The following is a 24,773-nucleotide window of genomic DNA, read 5'->3' as shown; positions in this document are numbered from 1 at the left end:
TTTGGCAATGGCCAACAGCAAACACTTAAGAAAATAACATGAAGCTCCAAGCAAGTGCAGAAGATCTAGGCTACCAAACTAAATCTTCTGACAATCGACATTTGAAGATTTACTGAAACCAAAAATTTAGCATCCCAGTAGTCAACAGTGGGCTTCAGCTGAGTACAATTTCTCCTCTAATCTGTTCAGCTGTATGAAATTTTTCAAGTCTACACTCACAGCAGCAAGACAATGAAAATTCCTCTCGAAGGCAAAAATGAATCTACAGCACAAACGTTATTAAAACATGGAGAACTTACCAGTTCAGTGTCAGCCAAGGAACGAAACAAGCTAATTCAAATATCCCCGAAGAACTGTGTAAACAGAGCAAATAATTAATGAGATTTATTCCTTATGGCTTGATTAGAACCTGGAGCCAGACTCTACAAATAAAGCTCATCTATATCAGGACAAGATAGAACTTTTTAACAATAGGCAAAATAACAGAATTTCTTTAAACAAGTGAACATGTGCAGATGAGAACTGGGAAACTCCCTGACCTGAGCAGGTTTGTACAGAATCATACAAGGGTTGCTCCAAAAGTAATGCCTCCTATTTTATGATGCTGGCCCATAGCATCAGACGTGGATGTGGGTGGGATGGCAGTAGAGGCTGAAACTTCCCACCAATATTCCATTATGTTCTGTTGCTGTGTGATGGATGGCAACAGAAAGGCAGCCTGATAGAATGGTGTCTGACATGGAAGTGCATGTGAAGCAAAGTCATGGAACTGAATTCTTCTGTGATGAAAATACAGCATCCACTGACATTCGTCAATGCTTGCTGAATGTTAATGGAGACAAAACAGTGGATGTAAGCACAAAGAGGCAGTGGGCAGTGCATTTCAGCAGCAGCGACAGTGATGTGAAACACAAGCCACATTCTGGACAGCCATGCACAGCTGTCACACTACTCAGAAAAGAGCATCTCCATCAGTTCATTTGTGCCAATAGGCAAATTACAATCAGAGAACTGTGTACAGAGCTGAATATCTGCTTCAACGACAGTGGCAATGCTGGAATACTGCAAAGTTTGCAGCAGACAGGTGCCATGAATGCTCACACGGGAATAGAAAGAACACTAGTATGCAGGTCTGTCAGGACCTACTGAACCAACACAGGGCTGAAGGTGAGTTCCCTGGATCGCATCGTTACCAGTGACAAGACGTTGTGCCACCACCACGAGCCAGAGTCAAAATGGCAGCATATGGACTGGAGACAACTGAACTTCCCATTGAAGAAAAACTTACAGGACACAGCCTTCAGATGGTAAAGTGTTGTGCACAGTCTTTTGGGATAGGAAAGGAGGGATCATTCTGGATTTCCTGGAACCTGGATAAACCATCAACCTAGACTGTTAGGTCACACTGACTAAGCTGAAGGCTTGAACTTCCACAGCCAGGCCAGAGAAGGCGACAATCTTTCTCTTGCAGTATGATAACATCAGGTCCCATATTAGTTTGAAGAACACGGAGCACACCGCCATTCTTGGCTGGCCTGTCCAGCGACACTCTGCATAGTCCAGATTTGGCACCTTCTAACTTCCATCTCTTCTGGCTGATGAAATATGGACTGCATGGGCAACAACTTCTAACAACAATACCATCACAGCAGCTGTGAAACAGGGGGTTACCTCCATCGGTACAGATGTAGGCTCTTATTCATCGCTGGCAAAAATACATAGCTAATGGTGGTGGCTATGCTGAAAAACAATGTTTTGTAGCTGAGAATTTTCTCTATCAAATATTGTTATTGTGCTCTTCGCATCTGCTGTAGTTTCAATGGAAATAAATAGGAGGCATTACTTTTGGAGCAACCTACAAAGAATAATTTGGGTCGGAAGAGACCTTTGAAGATCTCTGATCCAACCCCAGATCTTGTCCAGTTGAGTTTTGGATATCCCCAAGGATGGGTTTTTCCACTGCCTTTCTTGGCCCCTCTTTTACCACTTGCAGTACGAAAATATTCCTCTGAAAATTCCATCTGGAACTTTCTTAATGCAATTTGAGCCCACTGCTCCTCATCTTTTTCTATGTACCTCTGAGAAGAGCCTGGCTCTGTATTCGCTATACTGTATTCACTACCAGTTAGAACAATTAAAGAGCAAAATAAGATCTCCCCAGAGCCAATCCAAACAACCTCAGCTCTCTCAAACTCCCACACGTGACATGTGCTCCAACCCCCTCATCTCAGCAGCTGTATGACGGACGTACCACTGTCCAAAACTGACCACAATACTCCAGATAGGCTCCCAGAAGTGAAGAGCAGAAGGGATTTACTTATTGCCTTCCTTGCTCTTCCTAATGAAATTCCTTTATCACTACAAGGATGCACTGCTGACTCACAACCAACCTGCTCATGTCCAACATATGAGTAATGGGATTATGCTATAACAATATCTATGCTTGTAGTGTATTAGATGTCTCTACAACTCTAGGCCATCAATGAATAATGTCTGCTTGCTGCTATGTTATGATTTCCTTTATCAACTCAGAATACTTTTGTAACTATCTGGGATTTCAGACTTCAGGAAAAAGACATAGAGAGTTCAAACCAAAAACAAAAGAACAAGTAGAGGTAGAAATTGTTGTTTTAAGAAGACTGTTAGAGACAAGAACTCAAGTATAAGAACTTTATGAGCCACAAAATAACAGCCAGAATTTACTCTAAAAGTTAAAAGCAATCTGTGCCCATCACAGAAGAGGAACCATCTTGAATGATTTCTTCTCTATTCACAGAACAAAAAGGTAGACCTAGTCTGCCACCAGACCTGTTTCAAGGGACCCCACACAAGAACAGACTGCAGTAGCTCCAGGTTGCCACTGAACTGCGACGTGACCAAAAAACCAAACCCACCACCACCAAGAAGATAATTTTCAAGAATCTCCAGAGACAAAAAGACACAAACAACATCCCACACTGCAGCAGAAAACCTAGAAAAAAAGTCTAAATCACAGGCCGCACTCTCCACCAAGTCTTTCAATTACTCTAGATCAGGGGCAGGTCTTCTGACATCGTCACACCAGCATCTACTCCATGTAAGCTAATTCCTGTCAAAGCAGAAAGCTGTTAATCATCTGCAAACTGTCTGCTATGAACTTTCAGAATAAGGGAAACAGGCTGCTGCACGCACCTGAACTCCCACTCTTTCCTCATTCCTCTTGCAGGTAAGTGCAAACCAAGGTGACAGAAACCTGAAACACACCAAATGTCTCTTTTTTTTTCTTTTTTCAGCATGACCGATTCCTTGGTTAAACAATTTGCTGTTTGCAAATCTGGTGAGACGATGTGAGAGAGCAGCAAACTGGTATTTACCTTAAAAGCTACAGACAAGGAGGATCTGACAATCTCCAGCTGTTCACAAGTGGTTTATCTGATTAACCTTCATACTGGATATCGACGCCTGATGAGACCAGCAGCTACCTGACACTGACAGACAGAATTATGGTCAGATTACTATATTATTATAAAGGACATCAGATGGTCTGGATATACAGTTTTAGGGGTGTTACTCTGATCCTGCATCACATGAACCAAAAATCGGAATATGGATTTTTATTCTTCCCTATTGCTTTAAAAAGGCGATGCTTGAAACAAGGACTTTTTTTTTTCTCGAGATGCTATAGTAAGCAATATTTCTTCTAAAATTGCAGCTGTCCAACAGTTTGAGTCTGTTCTTTTTAAAATGAAACAGCCAGGACAAATGGTGGTGGCAATCCCAACATAAAGAGGCCATCGATTATTAAAATCTCCTTCCTATAAATCGTGGATGTTGCTTGTCAGCTTGGTGTGTGACTGCAGTATGAATAAGGTAAAATTCCACTAAGGCTATAGTTTGCTTGATCATTCTGCTGTGCAAAAATAGGGAAAAAAAAGCTCTCCCTGTTCTTTCACTCCTTAGTACCAAAACATTCACACACACATTCAGAAATAAACTGCAATGGTGCAACGGCAGCTGATCCAATTCTGTGTTTTCCCCGAGTCTGCCCTGATGCTACTTACAAATTTGCCTACTCAAGAAATGCAATAAAACAGAAAAAGACGGCTTCATTCTGCTTCAGTGATCTATACCTAAAGAAAGCACATAAATTTTCCAATGAAATCCATAAATGAAAGACGAGGCCAAGACCTACCTATTTATCTTCAGAGTTACAGAGACAAAGAGGTGCCAGCTCTGCACCCTCTGAAAGCACAAAATCTCCTCCGCACTTACCCAAGCAATTTTGGTGAGATTAACAGATGTGAGGATGATCTAAGCTAGCCTACACCCTGGTGGGTTTAGGCTGCCCAAAAACCTGCTGAGGAGCCGCAATTTGGGAGGTCACGATGCTAACTGATAGCTGTGCATGAGGAAGGGAGGATGAGAACAAACCAAGTAACTGTGACTTCCTTTTGTCCCCTCCACCTTCGGAAGAGGATGAGAGAAGAAGGAAGCCCATCCTTCAGAATTCAGCTATTTTCCCCACTTCAGCTATTCCCACGTAAATGGGGAAGATACAAATGGAATGTTTTGGAAATACTATGGAAATTTTTATATATCTATATACAAAAATTTACATAGTTTTTTTTAATTTTTGTTATTTTTGTTATTTTTTTGTTTTTGTTTTTGTTTTTGTTTTTTTTTAATGTAACACAGTCCTGCCTGTCTCTAACACTTCCCGTGCTGTTTCCATTGAGATGTTTCCTCTTACCGGCAGCAACATATCATTTTATCAGGATGCCAGGAGATCGTTTCCACACAATGCCAGCAGATGTAATTTTCTTAGATGCACACACAGTTCATCATTTAGATACTAGATGACAAGGCGATCGCAGGGTGACTCTGTAATGCGAGTTTGCTGTTTGGCATTTTGAATTCTCAAATGATAAAAAAAAGACTTATCAAATATAAATATCTTTAAGAAAAAAGGTAACAAAAGTGCTACATATGATCAAGGAAAACAATTCCATTAGTTTCTGCTACTTAAAGTAGGTTTGCTTTACAAATATTACCACATCCATTATCAGTATGGCTTCCAATTATTAATTAAATTGCTCGTAGCAGTATAGCTTTCTCACATCTTAACAAGGACAGAGTAAAGAGAACACAAAACATTCACACCCCGTTTCTCTGGTAAGAGATCCTCTTGCCTTTAAGCAAAGGCAAAAGCTCTTATGTAGGAGAATATTTATGCTATGATGGTTAACTAGCAAAGGTCAGATGTCAAACTTCTTGAATAACCTTTCGGGCTAGATGTAGGCATTAGTTACACAGACGTGTAAAAAAAATCACTCACCCGTTTCATGACCTTAAAACCTTCTTGGAAAACATTGCTTTTGAAAGTGGCAAAGTGGAGAGGGGAATAGGGTGGGGACAGAAAAGGAAGAATAAAAAGTGAAACTGTTAGTGACAGATCAATAGAGTCTAGACCTCTTCTGAGCAGGCACTACAAGCCATGCCAAATAATGAATAGTGGTTTTGAGAGGTGGACTGTTGTCCATTAGACATTCAGCTCATTTTTCATATGATCCCAGGCTGGGCTTCAATCATGGTCCCAGAGGCAGAAGGCAGTACTTATCCACTAAGCCACGCAGCTTGTGAGTAGAGGATGTCTGTGTTGAATATGTGAACATCAACTGAAATATGTGAATGTGTTTCCAATGGACATTCTTAGCACAGCACCCAAAAGTATATCAAGTCACTGTATGACCAGTGAGGCACAGCTTATTGCAGCTGGAAATCTGAATCAGCTGAAGTGGGGTTTCTAGTGTTCTTTTTACTCTCTGTTGATACTCCCAGTCTGGTGTCCATCGACCCTGTGCCACTACCTCAGCTTGCATCCTTTCAGTCTCAGAGAAGGAAAAGCGTACAGACTATTTTTACACAATCTCTAAAGGTATCCAAGATTTTAAGTGTAGCCTAAGACTTGTAATTGAGGACTGTCTAAAATACCTGGAAGCACTTTGAATGCTAAGATAGAGCAGCAAGATTTTTCTAGCCACTGGGGCTGGGAGAGGGAGGTTGGTTGGTTGATTGATTATTTATTGGGAATTAATACTGAGAGAGTATACGCAAAGGCTGAGGGCACCATGCCATCTTCACAGAACAAGACCCTAACAGCTAACTGACGTACAAGAAACTGCAAAGTTATACTGTAAGAACACATATTAAGGACCGAGGAAAGTCTGCTAAGGTGCTACGTCTAAAACTAAGTTACTTCTTGCTTCGACCCTCCCCCTTCTTTATATCAGTCGTCGTCTAGAGCCTCTGTCTTGATCTCGTTGGCTCCTTGCCGGGCCAATGCCAAGATGGTGTGGTTTACCGCTGCCATTTCCACAGCTAATGAAATGGGGTCTTGATGGTCACTATGGCTAGTGCTGTCATCCTGCACAGGTGGAAAGGAGAAGAGAGAAGTGTGGTTATTACACAAGCAGAAAAGCAGCTAACAAAAATAGCGTATAAAATAACGGCCTAGGGGCAGCAAATTGCACATTTGTTACAGGGGTACAACATGAAAGGAATTTACACAACTGATTTGCCTCAATGCGCAGACAAAGGTAAGAGGGGTAAGGAGTGGTGTACCCAATTTTCTAGAGAAAAATTTAAGCAGAGGGAATATTCTGAGGAAGACAGGAAATCATAAAGATAAAAGCAATATACAACATATGTCAGGAAACCAAACTAAGGTAGGGATCATTATCCACTGCACAAATTCATGCTGTGCTTACATTTTGAATACTGTATCCAGTTTTGCTCATTCCATTTAAAGAGGACATAACAGAAGTAGGAAAAATCGTGAGAGTGGCAATCAGGAGAAAGAGTCAGGGGTTGGCTTTTTTACAAGGACGGACTAAAGAGGCTCAGTTCCTCGGCTTGGAAAAGAAATGGCTGATGGTTGATATGGTAAATGCTTATTACAAATAATCAGTAAATAGAGAACAACTGTTCGCTACTTCTGATGATCTAATAAGCAAGGGTGCTCACTGAAATGATGAGATAATACGTTCCAAAGCAAAAACAGGAAGCAGCTCTTCTCTTATCACTGCTCAGTTGTAGGATTCACTGATTTTTAGATTAGACAAAAGTAAATATGCCTTTAAAAAGAGGGGTTAGACAAGTTCATGGAAAATTAGTCTACTATAACTATTAAAAAGAAAGTGGATACACCGCCTGGCTCAGGAAGTCTCTCAAGACTACTGCCTTCCAGAAGCTGGACGCTAATATAATAAAATCACTCTATAATTACCCTATTCTTTAAAAATACTTTTCCTGAAACAGTGGTACTGACCTCACCCAGACCTTTGGTCTGAGCCGCTGTCCTACGAAGAAACTGAATTCACAAAGGTGTTGGGAAAAAGGTGCTGAAAAGCTTCTAGCCTGCTTAGAAAAACAGTGCAATGATTTCGTGGGACTGGAACTACCGTAATTCAAAGATCTAGGTGAACCTCTGCTGAGTTCTCCAGTCTGCTGAACCAAGTGCTACATATTTCTTCATGCTTATTTTCTGAAGAGCAAGGTCTCTCAGCTGTAGGAGGACACTGTGCTGACTGCTATGATGCTTGGCAAGCAAAACTAATACAGGGAAACTAATGCTGCAGGCTTGCAGTGATACTTACAAAATCAAGGAAAAAAAGGGTTACCTTTTTAGGCACATAATGGCCATACAATGTCAGATCAAATGTTTGACATAATTTTATAGTGAAGTGTGCATGCTTCTTAGTCTACATCAGAAACAGGGCTTGGTTTAAAATAACAGGAATGAGAAACAACAATATCCAAACTAATCTCAACTGTCAAACAAATTGTGCTGAGATGTTGGGCAAAATCACAGTGTTTTCCTCTCTTTAAAATGAGGCACTAATGGTGACCACATGACAATTTTGCCATTAGTTTTACAGAAAAGAAATAATAATTATCAGTCTTCAACAGCCAGTAAGTGATGAACATGCAACATTTTAATGTTAGTATGTATATTTAAGCACTTTTAAGTTAAGATGAGGGTGACAAATGCTGAGGGAGACAGAAAAGGCAAAATTTGGTAAAATCCTAGTTATATGAAGGAATGTGCTCATTTACAACAAATAGCAAATATTGTGATGTCACCTCAGTAATGTTTACTAAGTAAGAAATACAAAGCAGAGTCCTGACTTTTGCTCTCTTAGTCATCTCACTAGTATTTGGATGAACTTTGAAGTTTAAGTGTCATTGTGGAAAGCAGAATTTATGGTTTTAACTGCTAAGGATATCAAATGGTCATCAGGAGAACTTCCATTTATTCTGCTTCAACACTGATGCCTAATTATACTTCACAGACAAGCCCAGCCAGATTATTGAGAAATGCAGATTTTAAGGACTCTAAACAAGAATCTTTACATTTTCTATCCAGTTTATTCATCTTTTCAAAGCATTTTGGATAACACACCAGCAAAATATAGTTTGAGCGTCTAGATAACTCCTGTATTCAGTTTCTGTATCTGACTGAAAAGGAATTAACTGCACTCAACAGGAGTTTCAAAATATTTTAGAACTGTCACAGAGCTGATCCTCATTATCTAGAGCTTGCAAGGTTGGTTCCACCAAATCTACTGGTGATGACCTATAAAAATGGCCTTAATGTCCATCAGAAGCAGAGTGACTGGGAATCCCTCTGCCAGAGATCTGTCACACTGGGCCACAGCCAAGCCTGCTAGGGACTCACTCCAGCGCTTTCCACTGCTAAAGCACTCCTTTAGAGAGGGAGACATAACTATTTCTCCCAAATGAGTCAATTAAAAATGATCTGCCAACCCCAGATGTTGGGTGTAGCACAGAAAAGAACTAATATCAAAGCCAGAACCAAAACAATGAACTGTTCTACAAGTCCCCTGGTGCCAAGCACACACATCCCTGATGGGTTTTGGCCAACACTGACACCTGAGGGAAAATTGGGAAGCGAATGCAATACCTGTCAGGAAGGTGTGTGAAGGAAGGGTCACCAACTTTAGGGTAGGTGAGGGCTCAGAGTGCGGGAAGGGGTATTCTTTTGCTGGAGAATTTAAAAAAGAAGTTGCTGTCAAGGGTTAAAAATAATCAAGAAAAATAGAGAATAGGCAAGAGTTAAAATGCAAAAAGAAAAAAAGATAATATGTAAACAACCCAAATAGTGGCACACCGTTGCAGAACAATAAGAAGCAGGTACAGGGCCAAATAAATGTCAAGCTTTAGTTAATCACATCCCCCCCCCACCCTTCTCCCTTTGTCTGTCAGCATCTTAGGGAGTGATCCTGAGCCACCCTGAAAAGTGCTCCCAGGGAGATGCAGAGGAAGCTCAGCACCTCACAGGAGGGTGCTCAGCATCTTGCTGAGCAGGGCTGACAAAAGGGATTATGATGAAGTGTACTGGGCAGGGGCTTACTGCTGTACTCATCTGGGTGCCAGATAAGCAACTCACAACAGCTGTACCACAGGCTATCACAGAGACATTTCTTGCATAAAGAAACAAAAGGTGAGAGAGGGACACACATGCCTAGTTTTGCAGGGAAATAAGTTGATGCCTGATACATCAGAGCAATTGTTAAAGATCTGTACATCCTTCCTTGAGGGTGGATGACTAGCACGGTGCCAGGGCTAAGGAAAGCTCAAGTTATGCACGGTGCACTGGGTAACACTCTCCTAACATTTTTCATACATTGCGTGTGGCGTGAATGGTGTAACTTGCTTGTTTGGAGCAGATCCTCCTGTCTTCTTCTACCTTCTCTGCTTCTCTGCCTCCCTCTGAACATCTTCCCTCCTCCTCCCCATTGCGTACTTGCCAAGTGTCCTGTTGTATGACAATAAATCCATGTGGGTGAATGCTGGTTGCTCAACATGTTCAAACAGGGGAGCTGTGCTCTTTCACTTTCCCCTTTACAATTACATCAAAGCATAACAAGAACAAGACACATCTGATTTGCGAGGCAGAGGGCCTCTGCACGTGTCACTGAACTCTCTATTTGGGGACACAGGGCTCAGCCATGATGCTCACCTGCTCTGAGTAATCATTGCCATCAACGTCGTCGCTGTTGGAATGACCTCCCGGACTCTGTACATCTATTCCATGGCTCTCCAGGATTGCTGCTTCTTCGAAAAAAGCAAATGGATCCCTAATTTATCTGATGCATTAGAGTAATTAAAAGTTAACTAATTTTTCAAGAAGTTAGAATAACTGGAAGAACAGAGTTAGTTCTTAGCCTCTTCCTCTTCACTCTCCAGTATTTGGGAAGGTAGCACATGAACAGATACTGGTTTGCCTGAAATCCTTCCCTGTAAACTAACAGACTTGTTTGCGAGTAAGAATCCTTGTTTTCCAGCCAGTCCTATTAGAAATTAGCTTAATTTCTAATGCACTGGAGTGGCAAAGGCATTCCCTGTAGATCTTCCCACATAGTTTGGACTGGCAGAACTTGAGGGGGGCGGGGAGTGTCTGAAAATAGATGGAGAAATTTTTAAAAGCACTTAAGGGATTTAAAAACAATACATCTTCATCTTCCAGTAGGAACCATGCATCTAAAGCTCCCTTTAGATCTTTTCAATCTCCTTCCAACCCTCCTCCCCATACAGCACACATAACATACAGTACAGATAAAGCTGTAACACCACCCACCTTGGACTAACTTTGCTTTGTTCCCCCACACTTAGACAGACAGGTTTCATTTTTGAAAAGTAAACGTAGATCAAATTTCAATAACATGCTACATTTTGTAGAAAGATCTTCACAAATATGACAAAAAGCAGCAAGATGGTACTTCCAACATTTGCAAAAATAACAGTTAACACGCAGATATGGGCCTTATCTTGTCTACATGTTGCAAACTCAGTTCTGCACAGTACTTAGACTTGTGCATAAAACTTTGCCCAAATGGCAGAAGTTTGTTGGGTCCCAGCTGCTAATGTGAGTTTATTCTCATCAGAACGTCTTGCATTTATCCATATGAGAAGGTCTATTTCTTATAAGTTCAGCATCACTTTTTATTTCCTTATGATGACGCATTCAAGCACAAAAGCAGAGCTAGCTTTTGTTTCATTCTGATCCTCAAGGAAAAATATTACTTTGTTCCAGCCACTCAATGCTGTGCAACCCCATGGAAAGCAGTAGGGAGCACAGGTGTAACGTGAATAAGAAGTTGGCTTGTGCAACCTTTGGTCCCTGTGGCTGAATCTCAGAGGTAAAACAACTCATCTGGCCTCTTAGATCCCTGTGGGGTCTGAGGCATGGCAGTAAGAGAGACAACCCTGGGTTTTGGCAGAAAAAACAAGTGCATTTTAGTGGAACACAGACACAAGGAAACTTACAACCATATAAAAGCTCCTCACTACAACCACTTCTCATTTAAATGGTACACTAAGGTTCTGAACTTGCAATAGTCTCAATTTCCCTTATTTTCAATGCAGACGTTTTCAGGTTTTATTTCAGATTTTATCTGGAATGCCCAGGTGAGCCTGAGTATAGGGCACGTGATTCTCTCTCCACAAACTGAATTCTTGTTTGGATTTTAAAAACTGATCTTCCAGTAAAACTTTGTAACTGCCTCATTTTTCCTGCATCAGTGATGGAATTTCATAAACTAAATTCCTACCTGTATTTGAGAAAAAATCTGGAATAGCATTTCTTCTTCTTAAAAAATTGCCCCACATTTCTATTATCAGAACCTCCCGTATTTCCAGTAATGCAATCTTGTGTAATTTTTATCTCTCCTGAGCAAGTCAATGTACTGAACCTTGAAAGCAGGCTCTCTGATACATTACCGATATTGGCTCGTCTCTTGATTTCCTTTCTTCTGTTGGCAAACCAGTTATACACCTTAAGGGAGGTAACTCGCTCCAGATCTGATAACTTTTTTCCTATGAAAATAATGGAGGGAAAAAAAAGATAGGCAGACTGCCCTTGTACAAGTGGTAAACTCCTGAAATATAAACAGCACTGGAAAGTCGTTAGAACTGAGAATGAAGCGAATTTTATGTGAACCAGAGTACTGTGCTGATGCTATGGTAATAAATGCCAAATATCTCTCTAAAAACAAAGTAGCCTTTCTTCTGTTTTTAAAATCTGAAATACACAAATTTCTTCGCAGCTTCAATCAACCAAGTCCCGAGCCATGGGAGAAGAGAGGGCTCCTTTTCTAGTTCAAGCGCTAAACTGAGATTCAAAAAACTCCAATTCACAGTCCTGCCATAAATCCCATACCCTTGGGCTAGCTCTCTTACTACGTGCCGCAAGGGTGCAGTTCAATGACGTGTTTTTTGGTAGCAGCAAAATGAATGAAGGAATTTTATCCCTCCTCAATCTGCTTTCCTTCTTCTCCACCAGCAGCTGCTGTCGTGCTCCCACAGCACTCATCTGAGCCTCTCCATTCTGCCAGGACACTTTTCATCTTCTGGGAGATGGGGCAGGAGATGTTGGAAACCAGACCACTGGAATGTTACACAATCAGCAAAATAAATAATCCTAATAACAACCAGCCAGCTACAGCAAAGAACTCCTTTGCCTGATGACTGGCCTAAAAAGGGAAGACGGGGGAATCAGCATTGCAGAGGGATGATGGAAATCTCTTAAGCTAGATATAAGACTATCTGAGATGGCTGATATAGCTGCACATTCAGCCTACACAGGGGTGAGGCCCTTACTGTGTTCTTCTTACTTTCTCAAAGTTTATTTATTCAGCATTGCATACACTTGCATAATTACAGCAATCAGCATCTGCAAACTTAAGTAAGAGAAACTGAATGAGTGAACGAAAGAAAATTCTGGAAATAGATACCTGTGCTGCTTCCTAATGCTCTGTACCAGTATCATTCACAATATTTTACTAATCCTGAGACACAGTGCCTTGTCCAAACTTGCTGAACAATCCAGTGGCACTGCCAGCCCTAAAATCCTAATCTCTTCAGCACTCTACCCCCTAGTATCTTTTGCTTCCACCATGAACAGGCAAGAGGCAACACCAAAGTTGAAACAAGGGAAATTCTGACTAGCTTTTAGGACAATGCAAGAGAGCAATCACCACGGCGAAGAGCCCAGGGAGGTGGGAACACCTCTGGTTTTGGAGCTATTCAAGAATGAAAAAGGCAAAAACCCCTGGACACCTTATTCTAAGATGCTTCTGCTTGATCAAATGGTCACTTTCAAACTTAGTTACTCTACGTTTCTGTGCTATTCTGTTCAGAAGTCATGCACTTGTTTTCTTCTGCATTAATTTTTATTCTGGTTTGATAAAATATAAACACACCCACAGTACAAGTTCTGAAAATGTTTGGCTCATAAAACAAGATAACAGCACGTGTGTCCACTCATCTGGACTTACTAATACTAAACTGAGCATTCATGCTCCTCTACCAAGTATAATTTCTCTGTGAAGAGGGAAAATGCAACTTGTTGATTCAAATACAAGTTCTCCCATTAACACTCAGATTCTAATGCAAGACTCCTGTCTAGAAGTTCCAAAAAAGCCTTGGAAGGTGGGAACGCTGTGGTTTCATTTTTTAACTTGATCTCCATCAAGCTTCAGTTTGTAAACCAAAGATTTGCCATCTGTGAAACAGAACCAAGTAAAATCCCCTTTCATGGAGTGTAATGAAATTGCCAGATTGTTCCTAAGTGCTTGCAGAAGTACTTTGAAATAAGTGACCCGACCTTAAAGAATGAAAGCCTTACAGAGAATGTTTATTTTCTTAGCAATGCCATTTACAAAGCTGTATAAATGAAATACACACCTTGTATTTCATACCTCAACTGGTGAAAAATTAAGTTTCAGATACAGGTATTTTGGTTTGAAAACTGCATTGACTTTCATGTTCATCCCATTATTGGTAGCTCTGAAGCACGCAAGGCAAAGAAGGCTTGAGAAGAAACCTACTGCTAGTTGAGAGGGCTGAATTATTAGTAATAGCCATAAAATTACATTTACTGAATTTAGCAGGAGATGCTGAAATCTAATTGTAATTGCCTTTGGAAAGGACATCGCGATCAGCTCCTCACCTGGCTTTTGTATAACTGCATTACAGGCGTTGGCAATTTCTTCTCTCTTTGCCTCGTCAGGATATTGATTCTCATTGAAGTAACTGCAAGAAGGGGAGAATAAGAAAGTTTTTTTCAGAAACGTTTTAACACAGCTTCACTAGAAGGTGTCAGCTGCCTGCTTATGCACCCTCCTACAGAAGTGATACAGACACAGTACATTTTCTGTCAACCTGCATATGCATAAAATAATAACAGCATGCACTCATATACACAGTAACTCTATGAAAAGTTCCCAAAAGCCTCAGATAACTGAGAATATTATCTCAGCATTTGCAGCGTCACCTTGGCATTCAGAATATCACAGGAGGAGATGCAGCAAAACAGGCAACGTTGTGAATATCAGAGTCATTGCTGTCAAGTGAAACACATTCTTATAAGACATCATAGGCCATGACTCTGCTTCTTTAATTACCAGTTACCTTCTTGCTCTGCATGCCCCTGAGGCAATGTCCTACAAGAGGTGTTCAGTATTTATTTTGGTCGCTGGGTTAATATATACACACATACACATATTGCACACAAACACTTTGGGTTTAGACTGGCTGTTCATATTGTGCAGACAAAACCACACAATAAAAGAGTAAGATGTCTAGAGTCAGACTGGTTTTTTTAAATCGCAGTTAAAATAGTTTAAATCTAGCCCAAGACAAGATACTCTGAGTACAGCATATTTTAACAATATTTTCCTAAATAATTATAATTTTATTGTACTTTATACGCAGTAAACATCCTATAAAAGTTAAACTGTTTTTTTCTTTTACTTCGTTTAAGCGCTTTAAAAATTTTAATGAACTGATTTACATTCTAGAGATCTTATCAGATCTGCATTAAAAACAACAAAAGGAGTCCTGTTTACTTCAATGGACTCAGATAAGCAAGCCATAAGCAGGGACCACTACGTTTTTCTGTAGATTGTCCACAATGTAGAATCTTAAGAATTCTTTGATCAGCTTTGATCAGCAGCAGGTTCAGATGTTGGACAGCTGCTCTATATTTGAAAAGAATACATTTTCCTTTAATTGTAGAACATTTACTAGTGGGAGAGCTAGGCCTTAGAAGGTACTTATTATTTTCCATGGTTGTTTTTCTGCTTTGGTGGATTGGCCCCAGCACAGTTGCTCTCAATGGAAACATGCATTCTGTTCCATACAGCAATTTTTCCCCCCAATCTTTTTTTGAACAAGTGGTGCTAACACAGATCTCACTCTTTCACTCCCAGCTTAAATCAATCCACTGCAAATACAAATTTTGGACATTCAGTTTGAATTCCATGTACTATTACTACACCCCATTGTTCTCAGTCCTGTTTGCAGTCAAAAACAGCTACACAAATGCAGTCCTATTTCTACGTTGCTGTTCATTGACAAAAATAAATTACATCAGCGCAGCTAGTTGCACTATTAATGTACTGCCATTTGATTTGGTAGCTTAGAAAGCAAAGAAAGCCACAGAAACAACCCATCCTCACTAAAAGAAGGGCAAACTGTCTGTAACACTGATTTGGACATTGGAGATAATCATTTATATACGAACATCAGCTTCTTCCCCAGAACTTTCAGAGTTACTTCTATGAAGCAGGTCCTGAAACTGACCTGAACCCCCTCCAAAAACCAGGTGAGATTTTGCCATTAGATCTGAAGAAGAGGACACCTGGTTACCCTTACTTTACTGCAAGCATCGAGCACAGTGCATTTCCAGCTGTGGCACTGCCAGCACCCTGGACCAAAGACTTTGCATGGCATTCTTAATAGTATATTCTTTTATCTTGCAGATATATCATCCCTTTCATCCCTTCTGTCACTGTATGCTTTAAAATGATATATGCCTATATAAATTCTTCTTCAAAGATGTGGTGTGTTGCCCAAAACATTTTTAGAGACGGGAAAGTTGGAAAGCAGTAGAAAGTAGTTTTTCTAGTAGTTAGCCCAACTGACTCAGGACTATGTCTCACCAAACCCACCTACAAAACAAAGATCTCTCTGCTCAGAGCCAAGAACTATTTCCTCTTTCAAGTGCTACCTGACAAAGAAAAGTCAAGACTGTTATTTATGTGATTATATTACGTGCACTGGAGTCCTAGTCAGAAAGCCAAATCATCATTTTGCATACAAAAATTAACTCAGCAAATTTTACCACTCCTAACAGCTATTTCATAGACTCCCTTCGCTGAAAATTATTTCCTTTGTTTCTAGATGCTTGTCAGAACTCAAGAACAAACTCCATGGAAGAAATATCATCAAATTTGAAAAGCTGATGAATCTATATGATGATGTAGTCAAAGCAGGTGAAGTTCTGGTATTATCATCCCCACGGATCTAGCTAAACAAATCAAAGGATCTTATCTTTAAATACCTGGCTTCGTGGCCAGTGCCATCACCAGAACTTTGATTTTTTTTGACAATCAAATGGCCAGGCTTGTGAGCACCAGATGGAGTTCACCTTTCTCAAAGGGGGAGAAGGGTCCTTGTGGAAAAGCTAGCAGGGCTGACTGGGAGGGCTTTAAGGTCTGAAAAGGAATGAGTGGGTTAGTGAGCCTTCCCATGATACAGTGTGTGATGGCATAGCTTGAGGGACAGGGTGCTAGCAAGGGCCTTGAAGGACCTGCTGCCTTGAGAGGTGCTGGTGACACTGCAGCACATACAAAATCCTATGACGATGAGGCAGTGACTGCTGGGGCAATAGGGGACAGCAACAAGGGAAATCAAGAGAAATACTTAAAAGGAACTAAGAAGTTATCCTTTAATAGGTGACAAGACCAGCTGCCCAGCTGCTACATCAATGTATACAGCTTTGGAAACAAACAGGAGGAGCTGAAAGCTACTGTGCTACTAGAAAACCACAATATAGCTGCCACCACTGAAACCTGGTGGGATGATTCCCATGACTGGAGTGTGGCTACTGACAACTACAAGATGTTCAGAAGGGACGGATGAGGAAGAAGGGGAGGGGGTGTTGTTATCTACATCAGGAAAGAAATAGAATGTGAAGAGGTGTCCCTAAAGAACAACTGTGAGCAAGTTCAAAGCCTGTGGGCAACAGCTAGAGACGACAGCAGCAAAGGGAGCCTTTTGATCAGTGCCTACTACAGGCCCCCCAATGAAGCAGAGACTGTTGATGAGGCCTTCTATCTCTAGCTACAGGAGGCATCACGACTGCAAATGCTCATCCTGCCAGGGGACTTCAACCACCCAAACATCTGCTGGAAAAGTAGCGAGCTGTAGTCAACCCAGTATGTCAACCATGCTCCTGACATGCACTGAGGATAACTTGCTGAATCAAGTAATTAAAGGCCCACCAAGTGAGATGCAATACTGTACGTGTTGCTCACCAATGCAAATGAACTGACTGGTGACAGCAGGATAGGAGGATGTCTGGGCTGTAGTGACCGTGCTACGGTTGAGTTCATGCTCCAGAGGGATATGAGACAGGTAGAGTAAAATTAGGATGCTAAATTTTAGGATAGCTAATTTCCAGTTCTTCAGGGAGTTAGTTAACTAAACACCCTGGGAAACTGCCCTCATGGGTAAGGATGCAAAGCACAGCAGGCAGATCTTTAAGAAAGCTGTCACAGAATCATAGAATGGCCAAGGTTGGAAGGGACCTCAAGGATCACGAAGCTCCAACCCCCCACCACACGCAGGGCCACCAACCTCCACATTTCATAGCAGCCCAGGCTGCCCAGGGCCCCATCCAACCTGGCCTTGAACACCTCCAGAGATGGACAGGGCATCCACAGCCTCTCTGGGCAGCTGTTCCAGCACCTCACCACTCTCTCTGTAAAGAACTTTCCTCTGACATCCAACCTAAATCTTCCCTCCCTCAACCTAAAACCATTTCCCCTTGTTCTGCTGTTATCTGCCCTTTCAAAGAGTTGACTCCCCTCCAGTTTGTAGGCTCCTTTTAGGTACTGAAAGGCTGCAATGATGTCACCTCACAGCCTTCTTTTCTCCAGACTGAACAAGCCCAGCTCCCTCACCCTGGCTCCAGCCTTTGTGTGCAAAGAGTGCAAAAGTGTGCAAGAGCTCTCCATCCCCAGGTGTAGCAAGTAAGGAAAGGAAGGCAAGAGATCAGTGTGGCTGAACTGGAACCTACTGGTCAAATTGAAGAGCAAGAAAAAAATACACAGGCAGTGGAAACAGGGACAAGTATTGTGGGAAGAGTATAAGAAAGCTGCCAGGCTGTGTAGGGATGGGGTCAGGAAAGCCACAGCCCAGCTTGAACTGAACTTGTAAAGGGATTGCCAAGAACCTGCTTCTACAGGTACCTCAACCAGGAAAGGGAAGTCCAGGAGGGTGTACCCACCCTAGTGAGTGACACAGGCAAGCTGGTCAAAACAGACAAGGAGAAGGCTGAGACAGTTAACTTTTTTGCCTCGGTTTTCTCGGATAACTGTTCATTGCACAGTCCTCAAATGTTTGGTTTGGGAGGAGGGGATTGGGGAAGAAACGTCCCTTCCACTGTAAGTGATGATCAGGCTTGTGATCACCTGAGAAACTTGAACATCCACAAGTCTACGGGTCCCAATGAGATGAGATCAAAGAGTACTGAGGGAATTGGCTGATGTAGTTGCCAAGCCATTTTCCATGATATTTGAAAAGTCGTTGTAATCAAGTGAAGTTCCTGGTGAGTGGAAAAAAGGTAACATCACAGAGAGTCCAGAAAGTGGTGGTCAATGGCTCCGTGTCTGGATGGAGATCAGTGATGAGTGGTGTCCCCAGGGGTCAGTGCTGGAGCTGATACTCCTTAATACCTTCATGAATGACAATGACACTGGGGTCGAGTGCATCTTCAGCAAGTTTGCTGATGCCACCATGCTGTGGGGTGCAGTCAACAGACCAATGGATGGAATGCCATTCAGTGGGACCTAGACAGGTTGAACAGTGGACCCAGGTGAACCTCACGAGGATCAACAAATCTAAATGCAAGGTCTTCCCTTGGGTCAAGGCAACCCTCACTACCAATACAAGCTAGGGAATGAAAGGATTGAGTGCAGCCCTGCATTCAAGGGACGGTGAGAGCTGAAAGAGCTGGGACTGTGCAGCCTGGAGAAGAGAAAGCTGAGGGGAGACCTGAAAGTGGCCTTTCAGTACCTAAAGGGGAGTGACAGAAAAGAAGGGGACAGACTCTTTCGCAGGGTCTGCATTGATAGAACAAGAGGAAATGGTTTAGGTTGGAAGTAAGCAAGAAGTCTTTTAGAGTGAGGGTGATGAGGAAATGGAACAGGTTGCTCAGAGATGTGGTTCATCCTCCGTCCCTGGAGACTTTCAAGGCAAGGCTGAACCAGACCTGGGCACTCTTATCTAGCTGTGGTGTCCCTGTTCATTGCAGGGGAGTTGAACTAGATGGCCTTCAGAGATCCTTTCCAAATCCAAGGATTCTATGGTTTATGGTTTATAGCTCATAAATTTGCTACACAATGCCTAACTTTATTGAAGAAATGAGAAAAGATGTAAAATTTAATAAATGGTGCATATTTGAACTGCCCAGCCTTAATTTGGTACAAGAAACAGACCACTGGTTAATTAAGACAAGTCAATGCAAGAGCCACTGGTGCCCCTTCTCTTGGTAGGGAGATAACTACTGAGCTATTAGCAAATCACTCAGTGCCATATGCTTTTGTTGGCACAAATAATAAAAAGGTCACATTTATTAATAACAAAACTTATGTCATGACTACAGTGTGCCGCGGTAATGCGAAATCTTGATGCGTGCGGTAGCTCAGAAATGGATGAATGAAACACTTCTTACAGCAAACAGTTTTCTTTGTGTAATCCACTCATTTTTGTGATTTAGAAGAATTCTCCACTGAAACAGTAATGCATACCTACACACATTTTAAGACTGAATAAACTGAAAGTGTCTTTACCTTATTGAATCAAAACATATTTTTCCACTATTGTGAAAACGCTTTCTTTAAAAATCCAGCAATGTAAATATCTGAAAGCTTCTACAACACAGCTGATCCCCACTTGAAAGTCTGAAATGATATTCATCCTGATAAAATGATTTAAAAAATAAATACAAAAAAATTGAGAAGTTTTTGGGCAGCTCTTCTGGTAATCAAGACACTTCCATGAGGACCAGAAAGCTAAGTGGGAACCAAAAGGGAGCTGAAAAGAACCACCTTTTTTTTCTTCCACCTGCAGGCTTATTCCTCTTCCACTTTTGTGACACACCTCCTCCTTCCTTCATGCATTCAAGCTGCCTATGAACTTGTCCAACTCACACTTCCTAAAATTGCACTTTCTTCTCTGTTTCTCCTGAAAAAAAATTCTCTATGGTTCTGTTTCTTCTCAGTCACGTATATCCAGGTATATCCCTGCTAAGGGGCAGGGAAAGAACTCAGGATGTCTGAATTTCTCTTCCCATTCTAAAAGTCCATGAAAACTATAGATGAAAAATAAGAAGCAGAATGAACTTCAAAGAAAAAAAGAAAAATAACAGGCACAAGTAAATCCTGTGAAGGCACACTGCTTTCTAGACAAAGGGCAGCTGTCAGCTGAATACCTTCAATGAAGAAACCAAATGATCTCTTTTGTAGAAAATGACAGTGGAGGATTAAAATGAAAAGTGGCCAAATAATTTACATGAGATGAGAATCCACATGATGGTAAAGAATGTAGATATCCTTGAAGCAGTTTCATTTCAATAACACTGAAGCCTAGAAAAATTGCAGATTCAGAGAAACCTTCTTTCTTTCAGGGATAATGTGCTTAGGACAATGACAGAGAGAGAATCTATCTCAGCCCTGGGTTCTGTAATGGAAGTTAATGCAATTCCTCCCCTCTTTACCAAGGTGCCCCTATCCAAATTCCTGCAATAGTTGCCAATCTTTTTTCTCAGCTGTATGGCTCTTGTTATCCAGGCTTAGATATCAGATGCATTAAGCAGTGCCTCAGTAGTGCTCCTGATAATCCGCAGTGGAAGTTCTGCTGCTCTGTATCAGCTCTGCATCTGCCAGGGAACTGTTTGAAACAATCCAAGTCACAGAGCAGCAGGATGGCCGCATTCAGGGCGTTTTCATAGGGCTGGATGTTAGATTTAAGGAGATAAAATCTAGCGCTGTTTAAAGACCCCAAAGCTGGGAAAGGGCTGAGTTTCCAGCATGACATAATGGCTAAAGCGATGCTCAAATATGTTGCAGGGTAACAATTAACTGTGGGTCAACTGCTGGAGAATTAACCATGCTTAAGGTGAGGCAATTCAGGTATGCGCGTATACATGAGAGCAGTCTTACTGAAAGAAGGATCATTTACCTTGCAATTAGCAGGAGGCAAGAACACACAGATGGATATTTATTGAAAAACAGCTGACAGCCTGCAAGTTCTCTCCCTCACTTAACTTTGTGTTTGCATCTCTGGGCTCCCACTTCTATTAATCAGGAAGCAGCTTGAGAGCAAAGCATCCTAGCACTCCTGCTGGGGCTCTGACTCTTCCACCGAAGACCATTTTCCCCAGACTCAAGCTGCAGTCCTACTTAAGTGCAGACTGAAAGGGATGGGTTTTACCTCTCCTTCATTCCCTTTTTGCAGGAAGGCTTTCTGCCTGACCGGTCTGGCTTTCCACCTATGCAAGAAGCAGTGTTTGCACAGCCAAGGGATGCAGGGAGGAGGTGGCAGAAACATACAGCTGGAAACAATTCCATCAGTGGCAGCTCACACACATCCTCTTGAGCTGATGCTAAAAGCAAAGCCTGAGTGCTAAGGTTGTGGACTCACCAAGGAATGCACAGGAAAAAATAGAACTGACCATTTTCCACAGCTCCCATCTGACCCCTGTTGACGAACAGAAGATCTTCCTGCCACCAGGGACTGAGCTGGCTGCCAAACACTCTGTCGTCTCAAAATACACGAGAGTGCAAGCTGCTCTTCTGCCTCCGATAAGACTGCCTGTAATTTCAGCTCCCTATCTAGTTTCCCTTCAAACAGTACCTCTGCTTCCCACTGACAGGTTACATAAAACACTCGAATATAGTTACCTGCTTTATCTCTCATTAGTGTATTTATCAACACAGTATCACCCACTGGCAAGAGGTCACTGTTTCAGTCTTTGTGGCTTTTAACAGAACTATCATTCAGGCTGTCAAATCAATGGAAATATTCCTGAAGTTAGTCTGTCATCTGTGCCTAAGATCTTATCTCTGCGTGGCATGAAGCAGACTGTCAAAGAAGTGACATTCAAAGCATAATCTCATTGGAAATTGTAATTACTAGTTCATTTCCCAGTAAATACTGGCCAAGAATGTCACTAAAGCCATTTTAGTAGGGTCAACAGACAACACTATCCATTTTATCTACTGCTACTTCTACAGATCATACAATAATGGCATGTGTGTCAACCAAACAGTGAATCTCACAATACAGACAGCAACAAAAAAGCTCAAAGATTTTGTTTCTCAAGATAAATACCCTCTCTGGTGGAAAGGAGAACACACTAAAGTCACTAACTTCTCCTTCCTCAAGAAACACAGAATGTACCCCATAGTTCAGATGCTACAGGAAACATCTGCTGAGCCACTTCTTGTGCTTGAGATCAGCCAAGGACAAGAAGAACTGCTCTTGGGATGCAAGTGAACTTGAGTCTAAGCACTCCTTCATCTCAACCGGGCTTTCTAGCCAAGCAAAAGATAATCCCAAGGCTTCCTTCTAAGAAGAGATGAGTCTAAGTCACCGACTGTAAGAGAGGTTTTATTCTTGTGCTTCTTTTCATAGAAGGTGCAAATCAGGAGGAAAGATCTCAACAGGATTTGGCTACTTGCAGCACCAGACATGTCGATTCTAATTGTTATTTTGCATGCCACTATCTGTTTGTATACCTGCACTGATCTGGTTGTGCAGTTTATGTTAAAAAACGCAAACACATTATGTGGCTCTTTATCTTATTTGTACAAATCAGTGGCTAAAGACAAGGAATCATTTTACTGATGTTTCTTAGCAGGAATCTACTCTGCAGTAGAGATTAAAACATCAAAAATACACCTTGCATTGGAGTGTGTAGGACAGTATGACCTTCAAAGCTACTCTAACATCAAGAAGCTCCTAATTTTTTAGAAGTCATTTTCTTGATATTTTGACAGCAGTTTCAAGCACCAATACAATCCTATCAAGCTATTGAAATTATCCTAGAAATTCTTTAAAAACAGAATTAATTGATAATAGCTCCTAAAGCCTCATACTTGCAGAAGATAATCTATGCCTCCTAATCTATTGCACCCTACTGTTGAGATAATTAACAATTAAAATAAGAATAGTTAAGACATCGGAGGTGCGATTTACTCCTCCTTGTAATTGGATTTGGTGATAAGAATATATTTGAAATTACAAAACAGCTGTCTTATGAGTAGAAAGGTTTCAAATTTTTAGCAGTTTGAAACACGTAGGTAGTTTCTGCTTAAGGCATCTTGAAGACACTGACAGCACACAATGGCTGAAATTGTACAACTATCTTTAAGCTTAACGGTTTCCCAGAACTCCTAAAACTAATGTAGCTGAATTGTTCACAAAATAAAAATGGCAAAACTGGTGGAAATTTGTTTTTAAAGGCAGTCACTAATGCATTGAGACATGACAAAGTGAGGATTATTCTGTAATATTTCACCAGCCAGTTGGTATGAGCATATAGTACCTTCAAAGCTCTTCTAACAAGATATCTAAGCATGAATAATAGTGTGAGCCTTGCTCTGCTTCATTTACTTGCAGCCTTTAAATGGAGACCTACGCAGTATGAGGATATTCATGTGTGTTTAATCCTTTGGGCTTAACCCCATGATAAACGAGATCTTTGTGAAGACATCTGCAAAGCAAACGTCTCATCTACAGTTTTGAACTTTGTACAGGGGAAGAGTTATGAAGTTGCACCCTCTGGATTAGCCAGCTCTGGCAAAGTAAGCTAAGCCAGTTCATGGATGTAACATCACCAAGGAGTGATGAGGCTCTGCAGAAATCATCCCCAGCTCTCCAAAAAGTGCTGCTCAGTAAACCCAACTCTGTAGAGAGATGTACCATAATCAACATTGGGCTTATTAGAGACACTATTTGCAAAACAACAGAGGATTCCAAGGTCTTATTTGGCAACACAAACAAGCAGAAAAGCATATTAATTGAACTGCACATTACTCAACCCCAAACTTTGCTTTATCCTCTTTCATAAAATGCTTAACTCAAAGTTAGAATCTGAGTTTGCTGCTCACCTGAAGTATTTCTACAACTATAGTCCTTCCTTATCTCAAAATTCTGCTTGACTACAAAGTTCAGCACAGGGTCACAAAAATAAATGTATATATGTACATATATATGTACAGAATGCCAAGTGTAAGCAGCAAGGTCCCCCAAGCTTTTACTAATTAAATCCCCCAAAGGTTACGTTTTTCAGAATTTTATAGTCCTTGAGGCTACGAAGCCTTTAAGTCTCCCTTTGTCTTGTAAGAGAGAAAAATGCCAACCATGACACTTGTGATAAAGTTCAAGATGAGCTGACAACTTCCTGCACACTATTAAATCACTATCTTCCCCCTCCTCCAATGATCCACAAGTTTTTATTCACAATTTCCAGTACTGGACCTGACTCAGCTTAGCTTAGGAGGGCACAGACAGCCATCCCTGCTACTGCATTTTCAGGAAATAAGAATTGATTAAATTAATTAAAGGATCCTACAGAATCCAGAAGACTAGGTAAGGTCAATTCTTGCAAGGCATCCAGTGCATTAAGTCAAGAGGCTCAG

General features: G+C 41.3%; 1 protein-coding gene across 16 annotated transcripts in view; it reads right to left on the bottom strand.

Annotated features, from left to right (window-relative positions):
• Positions 1 to 3,639: 3,639 nt before the first annotated feature.
• The window catches only part of HMBOX1 (homeobox containing 1), a 113,518-nt gene continuing 92,384 nt past the window's right edge, over positions 3,640 to 24,773 (bottom strand). For 4 of the 16 annotated variants that reach the window (XM_031552649.1, XM_010708091.3, XM_010708088.3 and 1 more), the window contains 5 exons: positions 14,012 to 14,094; positions 11,782 to 11,877; positions 10,022 to 10,116; positions 9,686 to 9,817; positions 3,640 to 6,403 (listed from right to left, as the gene is read on the bottom strand). In XM_031552649.1, coding sequence (XP_031408509.1) covers positions 6,266 to 6,403; positions 9,686 to 9,817; positions 10,022 to 10,116; positions 11,782 to 11,877; positions 14,012 to 14,094 — 544 coding nt within the window. In that variant the 3' untranslated portion in view covers positions 3,640 to 6,265. Of the gene's footprint in view, positions 6,404 to 8,962; positions 9,044 to 9,685; positions 9,818 to 10,021; positions 10,117 to 11,781; positions 11,878 to 14,011; positions 14,095 to 24,773 lie in introns of all 16 variants that reach the window. The other 12 variants (XM_010708099.3, XM_010708103.3, XM_010708095.3 and 9 more) reach the window with 12 other exon arrangements.

Source organism: Meleagris gallopavo, chromosome 2 (genome assembly GCF_000146605.3).
Source record: "Meleagris gallopavo isolate NT-WF06-2002-E0010 breed Aviagen turkey brand Nicholas breeding stock chromosome 2, Turkey_5.1, whole genome shotgun sequence".
Lineage (NCBI taxonomy): Eukaryota > Metazoa > Chordata > Aves > Galliformes > Phasianidae > Meleagris > Meleagris gallopavo.
The sequence above is the reverse complement of the archived record's forward strand: the minus strand, read 5'-3'. Positions and strand labels throughout refer to the sequence as shown.